The sequence below is a fragment of the Oncorhynchus mykiss genome, chromosome 17, assembly GCF_057628025.1.
Source record: "Oncorhynchus mykiss isolate SJ-2025 chromosome 17, ASM5762802v1, whole genome shotgun sequence".
In the NCBI taxonomy this organism is placed as follows: Eukaryota; Metazoa; Chordata; class Actinopteri; order Salmoniformes; family Salmonidae; genus Oncorhynchus; species Oncorhynchus mykiss.
The window spans coordinates 10,558,143-10,577,961 of record NC_143038.1 but is presented as its reverse complement, the minus strand read 5'-3'; the positions used below and the strand labels follow the sequence as shown (position 1 = coordinate 10,577,961).

The following is a 19,819-nucleotide window of genomic DNA, read 5'->3' as shown; positions in this document are numbered from 1 at the left end:
TGCCTCGCCGTGCCGTCCCTCCCAGACTCTTGCCTCGCCGTGCCGTCCCTCCCAGACTCCTGCCTCGCCGTGCCGTCCCTCCCAGACTCCTGCCTCGCCGTGCCGTCCCTCCCAGACTCCTGCCTCGCCGTGCCGTCCCTCCCAGACTCCTGCCTCGCCGTGCCGTCCCTCCCAGACTCCTGCCTCGCCGTGCCGTCCCTCCCAGACTCCTGCCTCGCCGTGCCGTCCCTCCCAGACTCCTGCCTCGCCGTGCCGTCCCTCCCAGACTCCTGCCTCGCCGTGCCGTCCCTCCCAGACTCCTGCCTCGCCGTGCCGTCCCTCCCAGACTCCTGCCTCGCCGTGCCGTCCCTCCCAGACTCCTGCCTCGCCGTGCCGTCCCTCCCACACTCCTACCTCGCCGTGCCGTCCCTCCCACACTCCTGCCTCGCCGTGCCGTCCCTCCCACACTCCTGCCTCGCCGTCCCTCCCACACTCCTGCCTCGCCGTGCCGTCCCTCCCAGACTCCTGCCTCGCCGTCTGTTGGCTCTGAGTTTTTTCTGTGGCGAAGCTCAGGCATCAGAGGCGGAAGTCAACATCTGAATCAGATGAAGACTCTTCATCAGCAATGTTGAGTTCAAGCTCAATATATGATCCTCCATCCAACTCGAACTCATCTAAATTCTGCAGCATTTGCAATACTGTTAGTGTGTCCGTTCTTTTGGTTCGTCTTGCCATTTTGAACTACACACTGTATGTTGTACTCGGTGTCTAATTTGACTGTCACAGAGGGGAAATTATATACCATTTCCAGCCTCTCATAATAAAATAGACTGCCCACAATTCTTCATCAAAATTACAATATAGTTCTAAATTGAATGATGTCTGTGAGTATAACAGAACTCATATGGCAGGCAAGAACCTGAGAAGAAATCCAAACAGGAAGTGAGAAATCTGAGGTTGGTATATTTTCAAACCATTCCCCTAGATGTCAACCGTCTATAGAAATTTGAATGAGGCTTCTACTGTGTTGTGGGACTGAATAAGAGGGGAATGAATCAGACTACTGGCAGAGAGCCAGTTCCAGGTCACACGCATAACGCATGATATCTTCCTGCGTTCTGTTCCTCCTTAAGACACAAAGGAATTTTATTGAATTTATTGAAGATTTATGATAAAAACATCCTAATGATTGATTCTGTACTTAGTTTGAAATGTTTCTTCGACCTGTAATATAACTTTTTGGATATTGTGTCCGAAAAAATGGTCGACCAGCACCAGCGTTTGGATAGGTGTACCAAACGCACTAAAAAAAGTAGCTAATTGGACATAAATAACGGATATTATCGAACAAATCAAGTATTTATTGTGGACCTGGGATTCCTGGGAGTGCATTCTGATGAAGATCATCAAAGGTAAGGGAATATTTAGCTTGTCATTTATGGTTTATGTTGACTCCAACATGGCGGCTAATTTGACTATTGTTCTGAGCGTCATCTCAGATTATTGCATGGTTTGCTTTTTCCATAAAGTTTTTTTTAAATCTGACACAGCGGTTGCATTAAGGAGAGGTATTTCTATATCATCTCCCTTTATGATGAGTATTTCTGTTGAATTGATGTGGATATGCAAAATCACTGGATGTTTTTGGAACTAGTGAATGTAATGCGCCAATGTAAACTCAGATTTTTTTTAATATAAATATGAACTTTATCAAAGAAAACATACATGTATTGTGTAACATGAAGTCCTATGAGTGTCATCTGATGAAGATCATCAAAGGTTAGTGATTCATTTTATCTCTTTGTGCTTTCTGCGACTCCTCTCTTTGGCTGAAAAAATTGTGGTTTGGTGGTGACCTAACATAATCGTTTGTGGTGATTTCGCTGAAAAGCATATTTGAAATCGGACACTGTGGTGGGATTAACAACAAGACTACCTTTAAAACTGTATCAGATACATGTATGTTTGAGGAATTTTAATTGAGATTTGTTGTTTTGAATTTGGCACCCTGCACTTTCACTGGCTGTTGTCATATCATCCCGTTAACGGGATTGCAGCCCAAAGAGGTTTTAAGTCACATGCACCATTATCAGTTTCTATTGCCCATTCATCCATTGATGACAGAATAGCATATTTTAATTGTATTATGTTACTCGTTTTTACGTAGTAGGCATAGCAATGCTGCCACGTAAGTGGTAAGCAGGGATGTTCTTGGAAAAAGTGACATTTGGAAATGGAGCTGCAGCTCTTGAATTATGAGAGTTATTTGACAAAGGTAAGTGTAATAGAAACTGCAGAATATGCTCTTTCTGATACTATTTACAAATGTAAATGTTTTACTTGCATGTGACTCTGAAGGAGGATATGATAAAGTGATGCTCCTTTCCCTGCATGTGCAGTTTGCCAACTGATAGGCCTTAAATTGTCGCTCATCGGATTATAGTCAATTGAATCTTGTCTGTAGTCTAACTCTTAATCTGTGTGAAATTAGTTTGGGTATAGTTTAGGTGTAGTTTCGATGGGCCGGCTGGGCAGGCTGACTGGCATTGTTGTTTCCCGCTCATCAACTGAGATAGTCAAGGATATGTTTTGCATTATTCTGAAGGCCTACTGCACCATGTAGCATGTTTTAGTTTCCCTTACAGTAAATACAACAGTTCCATAACAGCTTCTGTTCACAAAGTAAAACTTAAAAGAGAACGGTATCAGCCCCGACAGTGATTTGCTGCTGATAAATAGGCATAACACCAACTCATCATTACACTATTGTCTTTCTAAATTAAATCAACCTCTTCACCCTCATCAGTAAGTTAGGCCTAATATGAATTTAATTCTGAATTAAGGTGCACAGTTTTTGCCCATTCATCCATTTGTCATTAATTTAGTGAGGAGAGAGTCGCATTATCACCTGGGTGGGTACCAATGTCCTACAGCACATTGACTTGGTGGGTTAAGTTTGGAATAGGTGTGGGAAAAACTGACCAGGTGAATCCAGGTGAAAGCTATGATCCCTTAGTGATGTCACTTGTTTAATCCACTTCAATCAGTGTGGATGAAGGGGAGGAGACAGGTTAAAGAAGGATTTTTAAGCCTTGAAACAATTGAGACATGGATTGTGTATGTGTGCCATTCAGAGGGTGAATGGGCAAGACAAAAGATTTCAGTGCCTTTGAATGGGGTATGGTTGTAGGTGCCAGGTGCACCGTTTGTCAAGAACTGCATCGCTGCTGGGTTTTTCACACTCAACAGTTTCCTGTGTGTATCAAGAATGGTCCACCACCAAGGACATCCAGCCAACTTGACAAAACTGTGGGAAGCATTGGAGTCAACATGGGCCGGCATCCCTGTGGAACGCTTTCGGCGCCTTTTAGAGTCCATTCCCTGACAAATTGAGGCTGTTCTGAAGGCAAAGGGGGGTGCAACGCAATATTAGGAAGGTGTTCTTAATGTTTGTGCACTCAGTGTATTCTTTATGGAATATACAGGTAACTGCCAAAATAATGGAAACGCTTGAGTAAATGAGGGATACAAAGTATATTAAAAACAGGTGCTTCCACACAGGTTTGGTTCCTGACTTAAGACATTTATAAATGTATAAAATGCTGGGCAGGCCATTATATTGGTTACCATGGCTATGCCTCCATAGGATGACAATGCCCCCTTCATCAGGGCACGAGTGTTTACTGAATGGTTTGATGAGCATGAAAGCGATGTATGATGCCATTGCAGTTTGTCACAATCTCAACCCAGTTTAACACTTATGGGAGATTCTTGAGCGGTGCCTGAGACAGCATTTTCCACCACCATCAACAAAACACCAAATTAATTTTCTTGGGGAAGAATCGTGTTGCATCCGTATATATAAATAGAACACGGCTTTATATCTATGGTCGCATTCCTCCAACAGAGTTCCAGAGACTTGTAGAATCTATACCAAGGTGCATTGAAGCTGTCCTGACTTATGGTGGCCCAACGCCATTAAGACATTACGTTGGGGTTTCCTTTATTTTTTGACAGTTACCGGTATGTTAATGTTACTGACAAACCTATGGTGTTGTGTAGGATACCTGGGAGACTGAATGACAGACGCACCCCACTGGGAGAGCTCAACTGGATCTTCACTGCTATCACTGACACTATCGCCTGGAACGTGCTGCCCAGAGGTACACACACACACACACACACACACACACACACACACACACACACACACACACACACACACACACACACACACACGAGCTTGGGAGCATATATGCATGCGCACACACTCATACCCCTGTGTCTACCTGGGCTGGCCAGACAAGTAGAAAGTCACTCACTCACACACAAACACTCATGTGAGTCGTGATGTGAGAGGAGAACAGTGGTAATGGGCTGATAAGCCCCAGAAACCATACAGCACTGCCATTCATTAATCAGCCTCCATCACAGTGAATCTCTTTCATGAAGGCACGGCACACCTAATCCAACCTCACCACACACCTCACTCTCACAAACTACGCTCACACAGACATACTCACACACAAAAGCACGTGAACACGCACACTCCAATCACGCCACAATCAAAACACTTATGCACAGACAGACTCAATCCCTCTCTCTCACACACACACACCAATTATTATCATTAGTTGGGGATAAACACTGGAGAAACCTGGCCCCATTAAACTAAATGAGATAATGCATGAATTAATAATACGAGTTGAAAATGTCACTACCGCCCCCTGCCTTGATCTATCTGGCGCTGCTACTGCACTCTGCCTGTCTGTCCACATTCAATACACACACACTACATACACACAATAGATACATACACACATACAGTGCATTCAATGCACAATACATGCACACCTACAGGGGATTCGGTAAGCATTGATCCCTTGACTTTTCCTCATTTTGTTACGTTACAGCCTTATTCTCATCAATCTACACAATATACCTCATAATGACAAAATGAAAACAGGTTTTTAGAAATTGTTGCTAGTGTATTAAAAGTTAAAAACATGCCTTATTTACATAAGTGAGTCTCATATGAGTCTTGAAATTGAGCCCAGGTGCATCCTGTTTCCATTGATCATCCTTGATATTTCTACAACTTGATTGGATTCCACCTGTAGTAAATTCAATTGATTCGACATGATTTGGAAAGGCACACACCTGTGTATATATAATGTGCCACATATGATAGTGCATGTCAGAGCAAAACCAAGCCATGAGTTCGAAGGAATTGTCCGTAGAGGTCCGAGACAAGATTGTGTCGATGCACAGATCTGGGGAAGGGTACCAGAAAATGTCTGCAGCATTGAAGGTCCCCAAGAACACTGTGGCCTCATCATTCTTAAATGAAAGAAGTTTGGAACCACCGAAACTCTTCCTAGAGAGAGAAGGGCCTATGTCAGGGAGGTGACCAAGAACTCGATGGTCACTCTGACAGAGCTCCAGAGTTCCTCTGTGGAGATGGGAGAACCTTCCAGAAAGACAACTATCTCTGCAGCACTCCACCAATCAGGCCGTTATGGTAGAGTGGCCAGACGGAAGCCACTCCACAGTAAAAGGCACATGACAGCCTGCTTGGAGTTTGCCAAAAGGCACCTAAAAGACTCTGGCCATGAGAACCAAGATTGGACTCTTTGGCCTGAATGCCAAGAGTCACGTCTGGAGGAAACCTGGCACCATCATGCTGATGGGATATTTTTCAGTGGCAGGGTCTGGGAGACTAGTCAGGATTGAGGGAAAGATGAATGGAGCAAAGTATAGCGAGATACTAGATGAAAACCAGCTCCAGAACGCTCAGGACCTCAGACTGGGGTGAAAGTTCACCTTCCAACAGGACAATGACCCTAAGCACACAGCCAAGACAACGCAGGAGTGGCTTTGGGACAAGTCTCTGAATGTCCTTGAGTGGCCCAGCCAGAGCCCGGACTTGAACCCTGTGCGGCAACTTTCCCCATCCAACCTGACAGAGCTTGAGAGGATCTGCGGAGAAGAATGGGAGAAACTCCCCAAATACAGGTGTGCCAAGCTTTTAGCATTTTACTGAAGAAGACTCGAGACTAATCACTGCCAAAAATGATTAAACAAAGTACTGAGTAAAGGGTCTGAATACTTATGTAAATATAAAACATTTATTTGTAATAAATTTGATAAATTATAAAATCATGTTTTTGCTCTGTTATTGTGGGCAGATTGAGGGAGAAAAAACAATAGAATCTCTCTCTTTCTTTGATGCTGTCTTATTTTCCATCAACCATGCTCCCTTGCCCCTATCGCTTTCTTTCTTTCCATTCCGTCATGTCCGTTCTTCTCTTCCTTTTTTCTCTCTCCTCTTACTCATCCTCCCTCTCTCTAGATCTGTTCCAGAAGCTCTTTCGTCAGGACCTGTTGGTGGCCAGTTTATTCCGCAACTTCCTGTTGGCCGAGAGGATAATGAGGTCATACAACTGCACCCCTGTCAGCAGTCCGCGCCTGCCACCTACATACATGCACGCCATGTGGTAAGACACACACACACACACACACACTCTCTCTCTGTTGGCCTTTTCTATTAAATCTTATCTGTCTGTCCATTCATTAGATTCATGCTGAAAACTGTCTGCAAAATCCTTTTGTGTGTTTTTCCACCTTCAGTTGCTAAAAGCATTAGTTGGGGGAGAGTGTTTTTGCTGAAAGCCTCTTGAGTGAGCGATCGCCTGTTTTCCTCTCTTATTGCCTCCATTATCTCTTCTTAAGAAGACATTAAATAGCACTGAATAATCTGGGGTGCACTTTCCCTTTGTTACTACACCCCATCACAGCTCTAAAGAGATGCTTGAGCCAGCAAGAAAGGAAGCACAGAGCGAGAGAGAGAATGTGGACGGAGGTCAAAGGACAAGCTGGATAGCAGTAAAGAAGGAAGGAAGAGAGTGGAGGAGAGAGACTGATAGGAAGTGTTGAGGTAGTTAGATATCAGTAAAGAAGAGAGAGACTGATAGGAAGTGTTGAGGTAGCTAGATAGCAGTAAAGAAGGAAGAGAGTGGAGGAGAGAGACTGATAGGAAGTGTTGAGGTAGCTAGATAGCAGTAAAGAAGGAAGAGAGTGGAGGAGAGAGACTGATAGGAAGTGTTGAGGTAGCTAGATAACAGTAAAGAAGGAAGGAAGAGAGTGGAGGAGAGAGACTGATAGGAAGTGTTGAGGTAGCTGGATAGCAGTAAAGAAGGAAGGAAGAGAATGGAGGAGAGAGACTGATAGGACGTGTTGAGGTAGCTAGATAACAGTAAAGAAGGAAGGAAGAGAGTGGAGGAGAGAGACTGATAGGAAGTGTTGAGGTAGCAGTAAAGAAGGAAGGGAGAGAGACTTATAGGACGTGTTGAGGTAGCTAGATAGCAGTAAAGAAGGAAGGAAGAGAGTGGAGGAGAGAGACTGATAGGAAGTGTTGAGGTAGCTGGATAGCAGTAAAGAAGGAAGGAAGAGAATGGAGGAGAGAGACTGATAGGACGTGTTGAGGTAGCTAGATAACAGTAAAGAAGGAAGGAAGAGAGTGGAGGAGAGAGACTGATAGGAAGTGTTGAGGTAGCTAGATAACAGTAAAGAAGGAAGGAAGAGAGTGGAGGAGAGAGACTGATAGGAAGTGTTGAGGTAGCTAGATAACAGTAAAGAAGGAAGGAAGAGAGTGGAGGAGAGAGACTGATAGGAAGTGTTGAGGTAGCTAGATAACAGTAAAGAAGGAAGGAAGAGAGTGGAGGAGAGAGACTGATAGGAAGTGTTGAGGTAGCTAGATAGCAGTAAAGAAGAGAGAGACTAATATAAAGTGTGTAGGAGACATAGAAAATAAGAAAAATGTGTAAGTGTGGAGGTGGAGAGAAATAGTGAGGGTTTGGGGAAATATTTTGATTGATGGTGGCCATACACAACCAGCAAGTGTTATTAAAATGCTCTTGTTGTCTTTATTAGTGGGTCATTATTAGGATATAAATTGGCTGGGGACAGGTGTGCACGAACAAGTGTGATGGGGATGTATGACGCTATGGCTGCACCAAGCTCTGCTGCAGGTAGAAGCTATAGCAGTGTCAGCAACTAGATACACATTCCTCATACACACTTAAAGGTCCCAAGGTCCCGAACTGTCATTCTGAATCCCATGTAAAATAGCCTTTTGAGTGACTAAAATATCACCCATAATATTTGTTTTGGATAGAAATGCTCAAAATGTGTGGAAAAAGTATGTTTATCTCAGGAAGTTTGAAAAGACAGGCTTTGTGGGCGGGGAGTTAATTATTCATGAGCTCACCTTGACTGACAGCTCTTTGAAACGCCTATGTCAAGCAACTTGGATGCGGTAAAATCATCTCAAGCTAATTTAGTGATCCACAATGCAGCTCAAACAACATTGAAGTTGCATCAATGATGTCAATGTTTTATACATCCTTTCTTTGGCATCGCCCTTGTGATGCGGTTCACAGCAGCAATGACAGATGTGTTGACTTGACAACTGCGCCAGTGTTCTGAACGACGGCTCGGGGATTCGAACCAGTGACCTTTGGGTTACTTGCCCAACGCTCTTAACCGCTAAGTTACATGCAGCCATCACATACCCCTCACTCCTATCAAATCCCAATCACGTTTCATGTCACTTTTCACTCACTTCCCAAACTAATACTAACAACAAGAGATACATGTTTTTTTTTGTTGTCGCCAAACAAATGTTTGTCTGCTTGTTTCGACTGATTCCAGATGTTTCATATATTTGATATATTCATGCACTGGGATTACAGATATTTATACCTGATATGAATATTGAATGCACACTGTGTTATGTGAATGATATGATGATTTGTATTCTACATAGATTATAACTAGCATCTAGGATCCTTTGACTAGGGAAATGTCTTTCTCCCTAGAGAATTGTATTCTAGTCATTTATCTTGGTTTCCTCTATTACCTGGATGGAATAGGCAAAGGCAGTGTTCTTAGTTTCGTTCAATGACTGGAACCAATCTGTAAAGTTGCGTATTGTTGCATTCTTCAACCAAATGCCCAATTCCTGCATGCACTTTCTAACCAGAGGACAAACCCCTTAGCTGCAGACCCCAAGTGCTGCCTCAGAGCAAATAGGGAGGAAGGGGAGTTGGTGGATAGGGGAAGAGCGGGGGGTTGGTGGATAGGGGAAGAGCGAGGGGAAGGGGGATTGGTGGATATGGGAAGTGCAGGGGGAAGGGGGGTTGGTGGATAGGGGAAGAGCAGGGGGAAGGGGGGGTTGGTGTGCAAGTGCAGCAGTAAAGGGGGTTTGATGTGTGAAATGTAACAGTGTGAAATAAACATGATGACCAGGTAGAACAGAGTTTGGGATGGATCAAAGCCTCAATGCTGCCCTCTCTAGGACTGTGTGTGTGTGTGTGTGTGTGTGTGTGTGTGTGTGTTGGACATTTGGGTTGTTGATGCCTTGTGTGTGTGTGTGTGCACCGTTCCTCTACAGGCAGGCATGGGACCTGGCTGTGGACATCTGTCTCTCTCAGCTGCCTACCATCATTGAGGAGGGCACCGCCTTCAGGGTGAGTGTGTGTTTTTTCCATTTATCAGTACCTTTAGGACTTAGTCATGGCGTGTGTCTGTCTATGTCAGGGGTCTCAAACTCATTTTGCCTGGTGTCCAAATTCTGTCTTCACCAAGGTCCTGCGGGGCCACACTGCCAAAGGCTTTTTTCCCTTCATTTGATTAGCCCTCAGGCGTTAAGATATATTGCCCTGTATGCTGTGGATACAGTTTCTGTGTGTTTGACATCTCACTGAGAAATAACCCCACTAGCTGACGGATGGCTGTCTGTCACTTCAGGTTGACTAGTCTGACGCGTTCAGTTCTTTCACTTTCATTGTATTGACCCTGGTAACTTTGACCCTGGCACTTCTATGAGTTAAAATACTATTTTATTTCCACTGAGTCAATAGCAGTGATAGTAGCTGTGGTAAGTGTATCACTCTATCCTGTTAAACCAGTCTTGGACTACTTGTCCGGTCAGCGTATCACTCCATCCTGTTAAACCAGTCTGGGACTACTTGTCCGGTCAGTGTATCACTCCATCCTGTTAAACCAGTCTGGGACTTCTTGTCCGGTCAGTGTATCACTCCATCCTGTTAAACCAGTCTGGGACTACTTGTCCGGTCAGTGTATCACTCCATCCTGTTAAACCAGTCTGGGACTACTTGTCCGGTCAGTGTATCACGCCATCCTGTTAAACCAGTCTGGGACTACTTGTCCGGTCAGTGTATCACTCCATCCTGTTAAACCAGTCTGGGACTACTTGTCCGGTCAGTGTATCACTCCATCCTGTTAAACCAGTCTTGGACTACTTGTCCGGTCAGTGTATCACTCCATCCTGTTAAACCAGTCTGGGACTTCTTGTCCGGTCAGTGTATCACTCCATCCTGTTAAACCAGTCTGGGACTTCTTGTCCGGTCAGTGTATCACTCCATCCTGTTAAACCAGTCTGGGACTTCTTGTCCGGTCAGTGTATCACTCCATCCTGTTAAACCAGTCTGGGACTACTTGTCCGGTCAGTGTATCACGCCATCCTGTTAAACCAGTCTGGGACTACTTGTCCGGTCAGTGTATCACTCCATCCTGTTAAACCAGTCTGGGACTTCTTGTCCGGTCAGTGTATCACTCCATCCTGTTAAACCAGTCTGGGACTTCTTGTCCGGTCAGTGTATCACTCCATCCTGTTAAACCAGTCTGGGACTACTTGTCCGGTCAGTGTATCACGCCATCCTGTTAAACCAGTCTGGGACTACTTGTCCGGTCAGTGTATCACTCCATCCTGTTAAACCAGTCTGGGACTACTTGTCCGGTCAGTGTATCACTCCATCCTGTTAAACCAGTCTTGGACTACTTGTCCGGTCAGTGTATCACTCCATCCTGTTAAACCAGTCTGGGACTACTTGTCCGGTCAGTGTATCACTCCATCCTGTTAAACCAGTCTTGGACTACTTGTCCGGTCAGTGTATCACTCCATCCTGTTAAACCAGTCTGGGACTTCTTGTCCGGTCAGTGTATCACTCCATCCTGTTAAACCAGTCTGGGACTTCTTGTCCGGTCAGTGTATCACTCCATCCTGTTAAACCAGTCTGGGACTTCTTGTCCGGTCAGTGTATCACTCCATCCTGTTAAACCAGTCATGGACTTCTTGTCCGGTCAGTGTATCACTCCATCCTGTTAAACCAGTCTGGGACTTCTTGTCCGGTCAGTGTATCACTCCATCCTGTTAAATCAGTCTGGGACTTCTTGTCCGGTCAGTGTATCACTCCATCCTGTTAAACCAGTCTGGGACTTCTTGTCTGGTCAGTGCAACTCAATCATTCATTATAAGATATTTTCAACACACTCACTTGAAAGTTTCCCACTGTGATAGTCAGTGCTAAACCATCATCTTTGGGGTCAGTTTGGGTGGTATGAATGGTGTAGTACAGTACATGCTGCCCTGCCATATACCGCCTCTGTGCTTTTCGACAAAAATATAGAGATTGAGATGGTCATTAATGATGCATTGTTGCAGCTCCCTGTAGAAATAGTCGGTCTGTCCAGACGAGCTACAAAAGTTTAGCATCCCGTTATGGTGTAATAATCCACCGCGATTGTAATATTGAATTCCCTATCTCTCTGGGGGAAAACCCTGGGCCAGGCAGGGGTAGAAAAGCTGATTGTGACATCATCAGATTATTACCAGGGGTTGTGTAAGGGCTCCTTAAGCAGTCTACTGTCATCTTCTGAACTCGCCATCTCTTTTCCTCACTCTATCTATGCCGTCTTTACTTGAACCTCCCTCGAACTCTTACTTTAGGCGTGTCAAACGTACGGCCCATGGCAAGAAAATCTAACATTTCAGTGCAGCCCTCCCGACCCCGGGGAAGACCGAATGCAGCCCGCAGGCTAAATTAGCTATGAAATTAATTTCAGGCACCATATCTCGCAGAGAGCAATGCACTGCCATTGCAAAAGTTTGTATGCAAAACGTTGAATGAATCTCTACAGAGCGTGACTCCCTCCTTCCAAGTCCTATCAGTTCTCCACCTGGCCTGTTGAGGTGTGCCTCTTCTCTACCACTTCTGAGAGAACATTCCTCTTCCCTCTCTCTCTCTCCATTCTCTTCCCTCTCTTCCTTCAACCCTGCATGCTAAATGGAACTATAATTGACCCACCTGGGTCCTCTACAAATGTTCCCCCCTCTCTCTGCCTTTTGAGAGATAAGAGACTCGTTCTCTCTCTCTCGCTCTCTCGCGATAATATCTAGTAATATCATCAACCATGTGTAGTTAACTAGTGGTTATGATTGTTTTTTATAAGATAAGTTTAATGCTAGCTAGCAACTTACCTTGGCTTACTGCATTCTCGTAACAGGCAGTCTCCTTGTGGAGTGCAACAAGAGAGAGGCAGGTCGTTATTGCGTTGGACTAGTTAACTGTAAGGTTGCAAGATTGGATTCCCCGAGCTGACAAGGTGAAAATCTGTCGTTCTGCCCCTGAACAAGGCAGGGGCCACCGTTCCTAGGCCGTCACCGTTCCTAGGCCGTCATTGAAAATAAGAATGTGTTCTTAACTGACTTGCCCAGTAAAATAAAGGTATAAAAAATATATATTTAAAAAAATCTGCAAATCGGCGCCCAAAAATACCGATTTCCGATTATGAAAACTTGAAATCGTCCCTAATTAATCGGCCATTCCGATTAATCGGTCAACCTCTAGTGTGTGCGTGTTCGTTCCTCGTGTTTGAGCGTGTGAGTGTTGAGAGAGCATCGCGTGGTGCTTTGATTATTCACAAATTCACTTCCTCAACCAGTGGTAATATTTCCCTCTACTCTCAGCAGCGGGAGAGTCTCTGTTGTAATTCCCTCTGCTATATTAATGGGACGACGATGATGAAACTGCTCATGGCGCAGTTAATAGCGGCAGACACATCGTCATGACAGCCCTGCTCTATGTGGGGCTGAAGGGAAGCAGGGAAGAGAGGGGTGGTACATTATGAAGTGACACATGTTCTCACACACTACTGCAGCTGGTCGTCAAGGCTACAATAGAGGCTTCCTTATGTAAGGGTGTTATGTAATAGACAGATCGGTGTAAGAATTGACTCTGTTCAGTTGGGGGGGGGGTGTGTGACAGTGTGACAGAGAGAGGTGTGCTGCATTAGTTTCATGATTACTGTGTGTTGCAGATTGTATGAAGATTAGTATCTGCGTGTTGCGTTGTAGACGTGCTGAGTTGCCGTGCACATGATTATATAACTTACACACACACAACCTAAATAAATAAAACATTGTTACAAAGCTCGTTCTACAATGAGATGTATGGTATTGTGTGTACAGTTCATTATCGATGCATTAAGCCTAATTTGTGTGTGTTAGATAATGGTGTTCTAGATCAAACTATTAAATGGATAATGTTATTGTTGAGTTGCTATTGTTGAGAGGTTACAGCTGTGTTTGTATGCAGGTCAAGATACACTGCATGACCAAAAGTATGTGGACACTTGCTCGTCGAACATCTCATTTCAAAATCATGGGCATTAATATGAAGTTGGTCTCCCCTTTGCAGCTATAACATCATCCTCTCTTCTAGGAAGGTTTTCCACTAGATGTGGGAACGTTGCTGTGGGCACTTGCTTCCATTCAGCCACAAGAGTATTAGTTAGGTTGGGAAATTAGGCCTTGCTCGCAGTCGCAGTTCCAATTCACCCCAAAGGTGTTTGATGGGGTTAAAGTCAGGGCTATGTGAAGGCCATTCAAGTTCTTCCACACTGATCTCGAAAAACCATTTCTGTATGGACCTTACTTTGTGCACAGGGGCATTGTCATGCTGAAACAGGAAAGGTCCTTTCTTGCCACAAAGTTGGACGCAGTTGGAAGCACAGAAGCAATTGGAAGCACAGAATCGTCTAGAATGTAATTGTATGCTGTAGCTTTAAGATATCCTTTCGCTGGAACTAAGGGGCCTAGACCAAACCATGAAAAACAGCCCCAGACCATTATTCCTCCTCCACCAAACTTTACAGTTGGCACTATGCATCACGGAAGGTCAAATTCTCTTGGCATCCGCCAAACCCAGATTTTTCCATTGGCTTGCCAGATGGTGAAGCGTAATTCATCACTCCAGAGAATGTTTCCAGAGTCCAATGGCGGCGAGCTTTACACCACTCCAGCCGACAGCTTGGCAGCTAGGCATTGCGCATTGTGATCTTGTGTGCGGCTGATCGGCCATGAAAACCCATTTCATGAAGCTCCAGAAGAACAGTTCTTGTGCTGACGTTGCTTCCAGAGTCAGTTTGGAGCTCGGTAGTGAGTGTTGCAACCAGGGACAGCTTGTGTGGCCTACCACTTTGCGGCTGAGCTGTTGCACCTAGACTTTTCCACTTCACAATAAAAGTACTTACAGTTGATCTGGCCAGCTCTAGCAGGGCAGAAATTCGACGAACTAACTTGTTGGAAAGGTGGCATCCTATGACGGTGCCACATTGAAAGTCACTGAGCTCTTCAGTAAGTCCATTCTACTGCCACTGTTTGTCTACGGAGATTGCATGGCTGTGTGCTCGATTTTATATCCCTATCAGTAATGGGTGTGGCTGAAATAGCCGAATCCACTCATTTGAAGGGGTGTTCACATACTTTTGTACATATAGTGTATGTACTCTGTGAGTGAGATCAGTATCAATGTACTGTATGTTTTTAGATGTATATTCATCATAGATGTATTTAAACGATTGTATTTGTTTCATCCCAATAGCACAGTCCGTTCTTTGCAGAGCAGCTGACAGCGTTCCAGGTGTGGCTGACCATGGGAGTGGAGAACAGGAACCCCCCCGAACAGCTCCCCATCGTACTGCAGGTGCACAAACACACACACTCACACACGGGCATAAAATATCTACCCTACCCGAAAAATATCTTTCAGTTTTCGGAGTCTTTCCCTTTAAATCGCCATAGCAACATCCCCTTTCAACGTTGATTGACTGGGTTTCGAGGAATAGAAAGTCACGGATCTGGAGATGAAAATAACAAGGGTATCGAGTTGAATTTGATTGGTCCGAAGTGTGGAAACGCCTCCTGATCTTACCACTTCCCAACGCCGAAATATGGAAGATATAAACTAGCAACGATTCCAACAAACTAATATTCTTATTTAATTATTAAGCATATTAAGGTTATAATATTGTAGAGAACATTCTGAATCATTGTATGTGATTCGTAATGACATGGACTAAAGAGAACTACATTTCGACTAGGGCTGTCAAACGAATAAAATTAATTGCAATTAATCACATTAAATTCTGTAGTTAATCGCGATTAATCGCAAGTGTTGTATTTGCTCAAATGTGGTGCTAAATAAAGATTTTTCAATTTAAAAACAAAAGCTGTGTATTGAGTTGTAGGCGTGTAGGGACTGAAACACAAAAAAATATTCTTAATGGCATATTCAACATTAAAAATTCCTGTAACTTACTAATGCTCCCAGTAGGCGCCACACACACACACACACACACAGTTAAAGCTTTAGCCATTCAAAATTATTGTTCTCCCAATTAATGATTGGCTATAAGAAAAAATAACTTGCTCTATGGATACGAAGAAAAAACAGCATAAACCTGTCCCACAATGCCATGAATTCCACAGAACATAAACCTGTGACCATACACTTCAGTCATCCTCCTATTTCCTTTCACTGAGCCAGTTGCTAAGAGACAAACAAGCCTGTTGACATTTTGAGATGATAAAGCTACTTCTTCTGTACGATATGCCCAGAGAGTGAAAACAACCTCTCACGAGGGACTGATGTGGCAGGCGTTGCCAGGGACCTTCGCACAGTGCAGGCCAACTGGTGTGCCCCTGCATGCTGTGACCACCACTGTCATGGACAGTCCTCCATGCTGATGCTGGGCTCTGCTTTGTAACGCTCCACACATTTTTCAATGGACGACTCCTCTTCATCAGACTCAGAAGAACTCAACAAGAGGGCAGCTTTCTTTGGTGGCTCTGACTGTGTTGCTTCATCAGGTTGCTGTGCAGGCCTCTCTTTTTTTTCAGCAAGCTGACCAAAGCCCACACCTCACTCCTCTCAGGTCTGGGAAAGCACTTCAGGTCCTTAAACCTTGGGTTAGTGCTGTGGCCATGTGAGGTTGGCGTTTTCCTTGCGTTTCTCCAGGTCTGTTGTGAGTGTCAGCTTGAATCTTACCACGTAGGCAGGGACGTCATTGGAGCTCTCCATCACCCAGAGGAGGTGGCACAAGACAGGCTACACCACTGAGCAGGAAATGTACTTCTCTCCTACCGGACAGTCAGTCATGTACCTGCAGTAGAAGATAACACAATCACTTCAGTCAATTATGAGAGACTTGTTATACACAGACATATTCCCTCATTCACACAGACACATACTCTCTATCACGCTTTCTCTCGCTCGCTCTCACTCACACACTCACAATTTACACTCTCACACACACACACTCTCTCTCTCTCTCTCTCTCTCTCTCTCACACACACACAGATTACCACTACAGGGCTCCAGTAGTGGTTGTTGACTTCTGTGGACACGCTTCCCCATTTCCAGAGTGGAATCCCATCATGTTGTGACATCTTGTGCGAGTGACTCCTTTTGCCCATTTAAGCGTCCATTTAAAGTATTTCTAGATATTATAAGACACAGATAACCAGAGCAACATACAACAGGAAGTTCCAATATGATCAGAAAACTACAGACGGTAGGAAAGCTGAATATGATTTAATGAAATGTATTCGTCATCTCAGGAATCCTACTTGAAAACATCACAGAGGAGTCAATAACCATGAAGTCATAAAATTACACAAACTGTGTAGGACATCACTAAATACTTCATAATAGGGGTCTAACGGTACACTAATAGGTTTTCAAACGGTTCGGTATGAGAACCTTGGTTCCGTCCGCACTGTGAACCTGAATGGATACATACAAATAAAATAATTCTGTTTTTAAACTACTCCTCTTGAGTAAATTTGATCTGACAAAACATTCAGGCTATTCCGTTAAAACAACTAGAGGCTATGCCCACATTGTAATCAACATTCTAATAGGCGCATTTCAACCTGTCCTGTTGTGAGGCGCAGCCGGGAACTAGCTCTGTACGATGGCGAGTGGTGGGGTCGATATTCCAGGAGGATACTCCATCGTTTCAACCTGTCCTGTTGTGAGGCGCAGCCGGGAACTAGCTCTGTACGATGGCGAGTGGTGGGATCGATATTCCAGGAGGATACTCCATCGTTTCAACCTGTCCTGTTGTGAGGCGCAGCCGGGAACTAGCTCTGTACGATGGCGAGTGGTGGGGTCGATATTCCAGGAGGATACTCCATCGTTTCAACCTGTCCTGTTGTGAGGCGCAGCCGGGAACTAGCTCTGTACGATGGCGAGTGGTGGGGTCGATATTCCAGGAGGATACTCCATCGTTTCAACCTGTCCTGTTGTGAGGCGCAGCCGGGAACTAGCTCTGTACGATGGCGAGTGGTGGGGTCGATATTCCAGGAGGATACTCCATCGTTTCAACCTGTCCTGTTGTGAGGCGCAGCCGGGAACTAGCTCTGTACGATGGCGAGTGGTGGGGTCGATATTCCAGGAGGATACTCCATCGTTTCAACCTGTCCTGTTGTGAGGCGCAGCCGGGAACTAGCTCTGTACGATGGCGAGTGGTGGGGTCGATATTCCAGGAGGATACTCCATCGTTTCAACCTGTCCTGTTGTGAGGCGCAGCCGGGAACTAGCCCTGTACGATGGCGAGTGGTGGGGTCGATATTCCAGGTTGGATACTCCATCGTTTCAATCTGTTTGGGAACATTTAGTTTCCCCCAGTAATTACCCTATATGTATTAAGCCACCGCTGCTAAATCGTGGCCACTACACAAAAAATATATAATTATAATAACATTTCAAATGTTTAAAGTGGCGTGGCAGAGTTACCCTTTAAATGTCAAGCAGTTGCATGCTCTCTGTAAGCCTGGCTCAGTTAAATCATGGTCTGCTCTCTAACTGCACAAATAATGCATTTATCTGCCTTGCTAGCTCCTCCAGCCCCCCCACCCCACCCCACACTCTCTCGCTCTCTGGTTCTCGCTGCTCTTTCTCGCCTTCCCTCACTCTCTCCCTAAGCCCCTTTACGTCAGGCTGTGTTTTCTTGAAAGTGGCACTTCACAGCAGCAGTGGCCCCATGTGTTGTTGTGCTGGCCTAGCCCCTGTGCTGTCCGGCTCCATTCTGTACTCAGCGTGATCATTTCCCCCTGACTCAGCAGAGCTGAGAGCTGCAGCTTTCCCTCACACGTCCACTGGGGAAAGAAAGGCAAATAAAAACCAGGAGGCTGTCTGGGAGAACCATCGGGGAGGGAAAGTGTGGAGGGGTTTTCTTTTGAGCGGAGCGGGTGTGATTTTGTGTGGGTGTGCGCATGTAGAGCGTTGTACACACCCACATAAGAACAGACAATCTTACGTTGATCTCTAATATATAAAGCTATGACATTGCATTCTCCGAGATATAGCGGGTGATTGTGTGTGAACTATTGATGAGGAGCTTTGGGAAAATGGGTAAAAGAGAGGGGTCAGAAAGAGAATGTCGTCATAGTAACATACTTCCCATTGAAACAAAAGGATTGGGAAAGGTGACTGTCATTAAATTGTGATGTCCTACGACTGCTAGCTCAGAAGGGTTGGAGTTCTAGGGGAGACACATTCTCACAAAGCCCATTCAATCATTACGACAATCTAGTGAATCAGTGGGTGGCTGCAGATTGAACATCTGTACTGGTTGACTCACTCCCCGATGACTTGTAACGCGTGTTACTGATGATCACCCACATGCTATGAGAGAGTAAAATGCGCGCGCGCATGTGCCCACTGATTCTGATTTGTCACTGTCACTTGTCTCAGCAGTTGGGACAAGATTGATGAGCGACTTTGCTATTCTGTGTGTGTCATTAGTGGCTGCTTATATAATCCCATCGTTCAGAAGTATACTTTTTCATCCCTCCTCTTCCAACCGCTCTTCAATCGCTGAATATTCCTCCTCTTGTATAACATACAGACCACAAATTCCCAGGCTCTCCTTTCTCACGTTCCCCTGAAGGGTTGAGGGGTAGCCCTGGCACGGTCCAACCCCGGTCTCCTCCTGCGTTCGCTCACAGCTGCTGGGTTGAGGTCACACTGCTCTAATAATACACAAAACTATGCTAGAAATAGCAGTGTGTATGGGTTGATCGGGGGGGGGGACGCGTGTGGAATCCGCTCCCCCCCGTGCGCGCATGTCCTCGCGCCCACGGCACACGGTCGCATGGGGACACGCCAACGTCCGGAGCTGGTGGTGCCAAAAACACGCACAATCTGTTAACATTACACCCCACCCACATGCACACAAATGCAATGTCATATACCGCAGGGAACCAGTGGAGGCTAGTGGGAGGAGCTATAGGAGGACGGGCTCATTGTAATGGCTGGAATGGAGTCGAGCGGTTTCTAGATGTTTGATCTGTTTGATACCGTTCCATTGATTCCATTCCAGCCATTACAATGCGCCCATCCTCCTATAGCTCCTCCCACCAGCCTCCACTGATGGGAACACACCCATACACATGTATTCATATTCACCTCATTACTCTTATGCTAATATGGTATGTACACCTGAAGCAGCCAAAACACACACACACACACACACACACACACACACACACACACACACACACACACACACACACACACACACACAGAGAGAGACAAACAACTGCCAGTGCCAGCATGTTGGTGAGTGGTGTGAGCCACCTGTTCCACCTCTCCCGCTCTCCTTTTGCTCATGATGCCACTAAACACGT

At 45.2% G+C, this 19,819-nt stretch overlaps 1 protein-coding gene and 1 pseudogene across 12 annotated transcripts in view; one reads left to right on the top strand and one right to left on the bottom strand.

Annotated features, from left to right (window-relative positions):
- Positions 1–19,819, top strand: part of LOC110493661 (regulatory-associated protein of mTOR) — a 181,473-nt gene that overhangs the window by 113,590 nt on the left and 48,064 nt on the right. For all 12 annotated transcript variants that reach the window (XM_036949655.2, XM_090204773.1, XM_036949653.2 and 9 more), the window contains exons 9-12: positions 4,042–4,142; positions 6,332–6,476; positions 9,434–9,509; positions 14,727–14,828. In XM_036949655.2, the coding sequence (XP_036805550.1) occupies positions 4,042–4,142; positions 6,332–6,476; positions 9,434–9,509; positions 14,727–14,828 (424 nt within the window). The remainder of the gene's footprint in view (positions 1–4,041; positions 4,143–6,331; positions 6,477–9,433; positions 9,510–14,726; positions 14,829–19,819) is intronic.
- On the bottom strand, positions 15,650–19,802 carry LOC149975723 (uncharacterized; annotated as a pseudogene).